The sequence below is a fragment of the Myotis brandtii genome, unplaced genomic scaffold, assembly GCF_000412655.1.
Source record: "Myotis brandtii unplaced genomic scaffold, ASM41265v1 scaffold509, whole genome shotgun sequence".
NCBI lineage: Eukaryota > Metazoa > Chordata > Mammalia > Chiroptera > Vespertilionidae > Myotis > Myotis brandtii.
In genome coordinates this window covers 767,316-777,210 of record NW_005369409.1, presented here as the reverse complement: position 1 = coordinate 777,210, position 9,895 = coordinate 767,316, and the positions used below count along the sequence as shown (strand labels likewise).

The 9,895-nt window shown below is 44.2% G+C and overlaps 1 protein-coding gene across 1 annotated transcript; it reads left to right on the top strand.

The window, feature by feature from the left end:
• The first annotated feature begins 5,852 nt into the window (after nucleotides 1-5,852).
• Nucleotides 5,853-7,846, top strand: FGF16 (fibroblast growth factor 16). Its single transcript, XM_005877146.2, has 2 exons — nucleotides 5,853-5,996; nucleotides 7,463-7,846. The coding sequence occupies exons 1-2, from the start codon at nucleotides 5,853-5,855 to the stop codon at nucleotides 7,706-7,708; spliced, it is 390 nt and encodes a 129-aa protein (XP_005877208.1). The 3' UTR covers nucleotides 7,709-7,846.
• Nucleotides 7,847-9,895: the final 2,049 nt, after the last annotated feature.

Sequence of the window (9,895 nt, the reverse complement as noted above, 5' to 3'; positions counted from 1 at the left end):
GCGGCAGGGCGCCTGGCACCCTGAGACGCTCGGGAGGGGGCGGGGGCGCGGGCGCCTTGAGGTGCGGCCTCTCGTTCCTCCACTCCACTCTCCCTCCCTCCCTTGGGTGAGAGCGGATCGTTCTGGCATCTGGATGCTGTACTTCGACTGGAAGCAGGTGGAGCTGGGAGAGGGGTAGGAGCAGAATCACAGCAGCTGCAGCGCGGGACAGAGCCTCGAGGGCAGGATTGTCGCGGGCGATGGCCTGGAGCGGGAGCCTTCGTGGGCCATGGACGTGATGGGCGAATAGCCCACACCCACGTCGCTTTTGGCCAGCACCTGCCTGCTTCTGGGTTGCTTTGCCTGGGGTGGGGGCCAATCCAGGCAGCAGGGCATGAGCTGCTAGGATTGGAGAAACTAGGAAAGCCTTCCAGTGTCCCCTGTGTAAGGGCACAAGCCCTGGGGCAGCTTTTGCTTGGAGCTGCCTCTGGACTCCTTGCCTCAGTGAGGAAACAGTCCTGGGCCCACTCCCAGCAACAGAAACAGGTGTCTCCTGGACCAGGACAGGAAATGTCCAACCTCTGTCCAATGCCTGTCTCACATATAGAACACAATATAAACCTTGGTCTGAGACAGAGATCATTAGGTTTCTAAACAAATGTGTCCACTCATCAGTAATTTGGCCATTTTTATTTTCAATGTCCTATTCTCTACTAAACCATTTCTCAGGTGCTGTGACAGCTACCCTTCCTTGGGCCCTCTTTCCCCCAATGCCCCTACTTCCTCCCAAGGACCCAGTGGCCCAAGGAAACCTACCCCTAAGCCTATAAGAGGTTTTGACTACGTTCAGGCATAATAAGTTCTTTTCTTTTTCCCACCCTCCTTCACTCCTCCTAAGCCTCCTCATCCTCCTACTCTCCATTCCTTGCTGGAGCTGCTGCTGGCATGCACAGTAAAAAGTGTGTGTTGGGGGCGGGGGGTGCACAGAGGCCAAGTCTAGCAAATAACTTAGGGCCAGGGCTGGTCTTCCTTGCTGGGAGCAAGCAGGAACCCTAATGAGGTCTATGTCATCTTGGAAAAATGCACTCACAGAGCCGGAGTGCAGTAGGTTGTGTGTGGGGTGGGGGTAATGGAGGGGTGCAGGTGTCTGTATAAACTTGCAGCATGTCCTCAAATGGGTGATAAGGTGGGGTGGAGGGAGAAGGAGTGCCAACTTGGCTCCTTTTCCTTCCATTGCTTATGACTTTGCAGTCCCCTTTTGTTTCTCTTCAGAAGTAATGGGACTCCCGCCCTGGCCTCAGAGCCCCCCAAAGACTCCCAAAATGGCCGAGAAATATTGGAGTAGCTCATTCCTGAAATATAAGAGAAAAATCATGAAATAATAGAGAAATGTTGGTTGGGGGTAGCAGAGGTGGAGAAACTATGAGCTTGGCTCCCAGCAGCTACAAGTGTTTGTCTGATTCTGTGCCTAAGCTGAGCCCAATAACCTACAAGGTCAACATAAATCAATAATAGGCTCTTGGGATAAGTGGTCTTTAATTACATCCCTAACGACACATCTTGATTTCTTTTCATCTCTCAGGCCTGCTAGGGGTGTTAAGTTTAAGGAGAAACCAAAGGAAATAAAACTGGCAGGAAGAAGGGATGTTTTCACTGCTGCTTAACTGACTGCTTCATTTTCTGTTTTGTCTTTAAAAAAACACTGCCTGAGACCACCTCTGCATCACCTTTTCCCTTTCCTCCTTCCCTGGCTTCCTGGCAGTTTTGTGTATTTCCTGTAAATGAAATGATAACTGGTCAAAGCTGTCTCTTTGTAACCTCCCCTGCCAACTTTCTAACACATATACTCTTTCTCAGTTTAGCTTTTGGCAAAGAAAGAGGTGGCGTTTGAGTTTGCTAACTCCTCCCTTCACATTTGAGTTAATCAGCCAGGGTATTCAATAAATCGAAACTTTAACATTCCATAAGTGCTTTAGCAGTCAACATTCCAGCAGGGTAAAGTAGGCCAGACTTAAGATATAAAATATTATAGATTTCTGCTTGGGAGGAGGAGGTAGTCTCCAAAGGCCATGTAAAGTAAATAGCTATTTGTTGTAATTGGAGAGCAGGGCCCCCAAGGATTACCCTGGAATCCATGTGTTCAGAACAAGTCAGGCTGAGCCCAAGAGCAGCCCCGACTCCATATAATAACCTGTTGGCACAGCCTATCCTCCCCCCTCACCACCCCCTATTCTGCCATCAGTAGCCAGAAGTATTACAACCTCTGCCTGGCTGGTGGCATTAACATGAGGTTCACAGAGATACTGACATTCTTAAGGGACACCTGTGGATTGGCATAGTAGGGTTTGGGAGCCAGGCTGGAGGAGAGGCCTCCCACCACGTGGGATGGAGCAGGCTCCTGCAGCTGCTTTGGGTTTTGAGTGATCTGGTTCTTATTTGGCAGGATGCCAAGGCAGCACTGTCTTGGCCATGAAGGTCTGAAAGGATGGCTGAGGGAGCTCAGGCAAGTTATGGAACCAGATTAAATGGCACCTTAGCCAGTCATCTAGCTAAGTTCTGAAGCGGTGGGACCCAGGATGATCCATTTTGAATGAGGCCATGGGGGGAAAGGTGTAAGAAGACAAGAGTCCAGAAATTGTCAAGCAAAGGCCAGAGCTTGAGGTGGACGGGTCAAGATGAGGCAGAGCAGAGGGAGGTCCTGAGCTTTAAAGGGGGTGAGAGTAGCGAGGAAAAACTTTGTCTACTTAATACTTTGCCTCAACACTTTACTGTTAACACCCCTCTCCAGCTGTAGCTGGGAAAATGTAAAAATGGCTTGTTTTCTCTCTCCCTTCATGCTGGCTGGGATTCAGAGAAGGTTTAGGAATATCTGTTCCATCATCATGTGCTACTGGGTTCCCACAGTTTAAATCCAGCTAATAGGAAAGTTGGCAGAGGGAAATGATGCCCAAAGACAGCTGGGCAGGGACGATTCCAGCTGTTGGAGACCCCTGTTACTGGACACAACCCAAGTGACTTCCTGTATGATCTGTCCTTTGGCATCATGTTAACAGAGAATTGGAGAAAAACTGTGGTGACTCAAATGGCCACACCTCTTGGGTTTCATGATTTGTTCTCACACCAGGTCTTGGATGGTGAGATCACAAGCTGACCTCTGCTACTTAATGAGCTCGGGGTGGTTAGAGACATGAGATACTTAGAGAATGAGGGAACTAAGACTTGAAGCTCATAAGTAATCTGCCTAAGCAAAGCAAAGAACTGAAGGCTCCAACAGGTTGGTATCCCTCAAAGTTTAGCATCCAGAACTGAATCATGACCTGGTTTCTCATTTCCTTGCCACACTGGCTGTTCTCCTTTGAATACACTCCTGTGTTTCTGTAGCCCTCTTTAAACACAGTAGAACTAAAAACAAAGCAGAATGGGGCAGTCCTCTCCCTTAAGCCAGTTACTAGACCTCTATCAGTGCAGCCTTAAATCACATTAGCTTTATTTTCCCTTTTCCCCCCTATGTTTTACATTAGCTTTTTAATAATTTTTAATTTTTACATAACTAGTTTCACATTAGCTTTTTAATAATCTCATGTATCACCCAGACTGAGCTTACCTTATTCAATCAAATCCCCTAAGCCATTGTTGTGTATGTTTTGCTAAGCCACATCTCCCCATTCCAGAAATGGGCAGACTTGCATTTGATAAAAATGCATGAAAACACAAAAGAACAGTATGTTTTCAAGAAAATATACATGGTTGCCTAAAATGGGGAGGAGGATGGGAGCAGAGTATGGAAATAAAAAGAAAGAAATAGATAACTAAAACGCCCTTGCACAGGCCAATTATGATAATAGAACAAAAAAAGGAGTATGATTTACACAATTGTCTGCACTTGAGGCTCACCCTCCCTCAACAAAACCCCAAACACAGAAAACATCTTCGGTAGTTAGTTTGGGGACCAAAGTGCAGGATTTTACATTTTATTCCAATTAAAGCTTATTTTGTTGGTGTCAGTCCAATTTTCCATTCTCTTGAAATCTCTTTGGATTTTGTTTGTGTCACCCTCTCAGCTGTATGTCTTCTGGAAATAGGGTAAGCAGTCCCTCTATGTCCTCTTGCAGTCATTTATTAAAATGTTAAACAGGGAAGAACCAAAATCAGAATGTTGTACAGTACAACTAAAGGTTTTGGTATATAAAATCAGTATCTGCTTAACCATTACTTGGCACCAGGTATTTTCTCTTTCACCTCCTACCATCTTGTATCAATCTCTTTTCCCAAAACTCCTTTCTTTGTACTATAAGAGTTAGTAACAACCAGACTGAGAATAAAACTTGGAGAATTTTTATACAATGGCAGCCAAAGAACTTTACATTCTTCAAATGGGCCATGGAAACATGTGCCCTAAAGCTGCCACACTTGAACACCACCTACCAGCCCAAGTCACTGGGGCTCTTCAGACTTCCCACTGGAGTTTTGCACATGATTTCAAAATTAACCACTTACATTTTTAAGTGATCTTTGAGGAATTAGTCTCACTTTCTATGTAGATTACATAGAATATTATTACCCTTAAAATTGCATTTTTTAATAAGAAAGACAGCCAGATATGAGCTCATTTCATACCTTTGGTTGCCTCTGTGAGTCAGTTGTATCAAGTTTTGCTCTGTACATTGAAAAGCATGGTTAGAGACAGGAATATCACAGAGGAATCTAGCTGCCCATTGTATCTGCATCCATTTGATAGATGTGCTATCTTAGGATAAAAGTATTAAGTGTTCAGTGTCACCAGAGTTTCAGTTCTTGGTCCTTTTTCCCTCTTAGTGGTTGATTTCTTTTTTCCTCTTACTGCTGCTCAGTAAATGAAAACGTTTTCAAGTCTTCACCTCTATCCTTGTCAGCTAGAGGGACATTTCTGAATGTCTTCCCTTTTCCCTTTAATTTGCAACATCTCAAATCAGTATTAACTCCAATACTACCTGCCAACTCTTGGCCATGAATAAACTTGAAATTCTCAAGAGAGAAGGGGAGAATGACAGGCTTGTCAGCCTGGGACTGTACTGGCTGAGAGCACTTTTCAGGAGAAAGCTCTTACCAGGCCAAGTTCTGCATCCTGCCTATGGCAGGAGAAACAAACTTAGTGAGTGGCCTGTGTGGCCTTTGTTAGAGTCAGCTACAGGCAGTTGACAGCCTCATGTGGCTTTAAGTACATGGGAGCTAAGAGGGTGCAAAACAAGTTCAGCCTAGAGGACAGAAAGGTAATGCTCTGTGCTCTAGGGAGGAGAGAAATGACTTTGGGAAGTTACAGAACCCTGGCCATATTCTCCTATTTAGGAAGCTGCAATCCCATTTCTTGAAATGTTGGTATTTAACAGAAATAGTGCCTTATAATTAGGAGCTTTTGTAACGAAAGCCTTCTCACTTTATCTTCCTCATAATATGCTTAAGAGTGTTGACTAGAGCCGTAACCGGTTTGGCTCAGTGGATAGAGCGTCGGCCTACGGACTGAAGGGTCCCGGGTTCGATTGCGGTCAAGAGCATGTTCCTTGGTTGCGGGCACATCCCCAGTAGGGAGTGTGCAGGAGGCAGCTGATCGATGTTTCTATCTCATTGATGTTTCTCTCTATCTCTCTCCCTTCCTCTCTGTAAAAAATCAATTTTATATATATATAAAGAGTGTTGACTAGAGGCAGAGATTGTTTCCCCCATTTTACATATGGAAAACTTGAGGTCCACAGAGACTCAGTGTCTTCTCTGTAGTTCCATTCTTGCTGCAAAAGATGGTTTTATCAGGTCCTTCATGAAAGGCACCCAGGGCTGGCCTCCAGTTGCGGATAAATGACTGGTAGCTCATGTTACCTGAACAGCTTCCTCTTAGCTTGATGTCAGTAATGGAAATGGCATTCACCTTTTTTGCTCTAGGCATCCTGGAGTTTATCAGCCTGGCTGTGGGGCTGATCAGCATTCGGGGAGTGGACTCTGGCCTATACTTAGGAATGAACGAACGAGGAGAGCTATATGGATCGGTAAGTTTAAGATTTTCTTTTCATCAGAGGCTATTACCACCAGTATTTGGACAATGTAAGGCAAAAGTACATAAAGACTTTTATCTAGCACTTGAAATCCCTTTTGTGAACTATAAAAGACTAGTGTTTTCTAGTCATGTGTGGTTGCCCAGGAACTTGCTCCATAACACTTTCACTCATTCAGCCCCCATGAAAACATAAACTTTACTGTGGCATACTTGCTTTTGCCTTTTCCATTAGAGGGCCAACTAGTCTGATGATAATAGTAAGCTGTGCTAGTTTGTTAGTGGATGGTATGGGTTTGGGGCATTTGCTGTCCTGAGGCATACATATGAATTTTAATGGGTGCCCAGAGGGGTAACAGACTGGCTGGCACAAAAATAGGCAGTGGAAAATCTGGCCTTCAGATTGAGAATTCTGAGATTAACAACACAGTCCCTGATTTCCAGATTGCTTCAGCTGAATCCCAAAGGCCAAATGAAACAAATAAATGAAGAGTGAGGGTTCCAGGGTCTGGTGACAGCCCTAAGTCTCCAGCTAGGACTGGGTTGGCTGCAGTGCATGTTCTCTATTCTGGAAGCTAGCCAAGAGCTGGGGAATGGTGAGTGACTTTGCTGACCTTAACCCTTTCAGGGAATCCCAACTCGTGGCTTTGGCTTTTGAGTCACATAGAATGTTTTCTGGCTGCCTGCACCCCTTGAAATCAGAGCACATTTTTCCCTGACACCTAAGCGATAGGCCTGTCCCCAGCACTCAGTATCGGCAACCCCAGCAAGTACTATGGATCAAATGTGAGAAGGGACAGAGGCAAGAGACCCAGGAGCTGCTAGCTTAATGTAGCCAGATTGGAGGAACTTTTCAAGGAGATTTTTTGTAAGCTTTCCAACTGACAGGCCTTGGGCCCTTCATCAGGAGAGATCACAGCTCACCTCCTGTGGAACTTAATATAGATCCAAGGCCTTTGCCTATCAGTTGACATGGTTGACTGTAATCTCAATGTATTTTAACATTAGCCCTAAGTAGGGAGAAAACTCAGGGATGCCAGTGGGGCATTGGGCAGCCATAGCAGCCATTCTCAGGCTCAGAAAAATCTCAGGCTCTATTGTAGAATTGTGCCCTTGAGACCTATATAATTTTATTAGCCAATGTCATCCCAATAAATTCAATAAAAATAATTTTTAAAAAAATTTCAGCTCAAAGAGCCAGGTGAGGCTCTCTCCTCCAGTCTCCTACCTTCAGGAAAGATCTTACCTAAAACATTTTTGTGTAGCTCATGAAAGAAAATGAAGGTGACACAAATAGGACTATTTTGCTATTTGGAAAGAAGACACCTCAGTAATATGGGAGATAGGACTGAAATTTTCTAATATCAATGTGCTATTGCTATTTCAGGGTTCTCCACCAGCAAGCTGGGATGGGGAAAATAGTCATATAATGGGCTCTGCTTTATTTTCTCACCCTCACAGAAGAAACTCACGCACGAATGTGTTTTCCGGGAACAGTTTGAAGAAAACTGGTACAACACCTATGCCTCCACCTTGTACAAACACTTGGACTCGGAGAGACAGTATTATGTGGCCCTGAATAAAGACGGCTCACCCCGGGAGGGATACAGGACTAAACGACACCAGAAATTCACTCACTTTTTACCCAGGCCTGTAGATCCTTCTAAGTTACCGTCCATGTCCAGAGACCTCTTCCACTATAGGTAACGGAACCTAGTGTGACCTCTGTAACCCATATACTTTGGGGCCACAGTTGTCTCTGCAAGCACTATACTCATAGCTTTTCAATCTTTCCTATCAATTTAGATAGCAAAGAAACACTTACTGTTCAAGTCAACCCAACTGTACCCTTGTTGTTTAAAATGTATATCAAAGTTGGGTTATTTTGGGGAGGGATGTGGGGGGAAGGGTGGGCTAAAGGGAATCTTGTATATACTTTTTTCTTTACTCATGTACTTTCCCCTGAGATGGTACGAAAAAGACTGGGGGCCCCTGCCAAGGGCCAAGGGTATATCTCTCCACAATCTACCCAAATACCTTGACAATGGGTAAATGAAAGACCAAAAGATCTGCCATAGATGCTACCTACAGACTTTAGAAAAGTCTCATTCAGAAAAATCCTCAGGGCTACAGCCCTGCTGCAAGCCATCCTTGATTTGGCTCTGCAGATTTCTCATCTGTCCTGACATGCAGTTTTCTTGCCATTGGAAGTGGGAGATGGGGAAGATTGCAAAATAATGCTATTAAAATGTAAGCATGGATACTGTGCATAAGGACAAACTATTTATGAAATGTATATGCTATTTATTTTATATATTTATTTATTTCAAAATAATTTTATTTTTAATGAGAGATGCTATGACTGGATTTTCATCAGAAAGAATAAGGTCCTACTGAAACAGGATAAATTAGTTATTAAAGGCTTTTATTGGCAATAAAATTATCTTTATATTGTAACCACTGTCTAATTCTATTGATTTGTACATTTAGTAGGATGAGTCAGCTTCTTTCTTCTCCAACTTGTTAGAATTTCCTGATGTCAGCATCACACTGCCTAGGCTCGATGACCCATTATTCACAATATTAGTATTATCTAGGGGCCCTATCTGAAGTCCTTTCTGATTCTATGACATTAAACTTAGTGATGAACAAAGTTTCAGGAAAGCCTGAATCAACATCTCTTATGGCAGCTCCCATTTGTAATTAGGACTTAGGCGTAGAAAAAACCCTCCTTTAGGATTTGGTTAGGGCCCAAAGCATGGAGGTCAGAAACCCTAATCGGTGGCTGCTTCCTTTATTTCTTTTTTATAAGAAAAATTTGTTTATGAAGTTAGGTAGTAGAAGTGAACTAACTGGGCTGCATAGGCTCAGGATATAAGTTACATAAGCAAAAGAAGGGCCTCTGGAGCTTAGGAGAGAGAAAGGCAAGGTAAAGATGGGAAAAGAAAGATGAAGGTGTGTCCTCAAGAGGGAGAGCCCATTGGTGGCTTTCTATATGAAGATGAAGGGATTCAAAAGAAACAATAATCAATAGGGAAAGTGAGCCCTAGCTGGTTTGGCTCAGTGGATAGAGTGTCAGCCTGCAGACCAAAGGGTCCCAGGTTCGATTCCGGTCAAGGGCACATACCTTGGTTGCAGGCTCCTCCCCGGCCCAGGCCCTGGTCAGGGCCCATGCAGGAGGCAAACAATAGATGTGTTTCTCTCACATCAATGTTTCTCTCTGTCTTTCCCTCTCTCTTCCACTCTCTCTAAAAAATAAAAAATAAATGGAAAACTATACTCAGGTGAGGATTAACAACAACAAAACTGTATATACACACACACACACACACACACACACACACACTCACACACACTGAGTGGCCAGATTATTATGACCACCTGACGTTTATAGGCAAATTAGCTATAATTTCACGCTGAAGTTGCTAGAGGGCCAGACCATTATAAATAGGGAAGCAGGTTGTTTACCACGACTGTAGAAGTGATTTTTTTCTGAAGATATGGGTAAACAACGTGATTTAGCAGCCTTTGAACATGGGATACATTTGAACGTGAGTGGCCAGGTTATTATGACCACCCCATCAGTACTTCGTTGGGCCACCTTTTGCCTTCAATACTGTGGCGATTCTTCTTGGCATTGACTCCACAAGATGTTGAAAGGTGATGCGAGGAATCTGACACTATGCCTGATGAATAGCACTGTCCAGCTCTGTGAGATTTGATGGCTCTTTTAACTTTGTCCCACAAATGCTCAATTGGATTGAGATCTGGTGATTGTGGGGGCCACCTAAGCAAGGTAAAGTCTCCCTCATGTTCTTGAAACCACTCCTGCACAATACGAGCACTGTGGCATGGCGCATTGTCTTGTTGGAAGAAGCCATCTCCATTGGGATA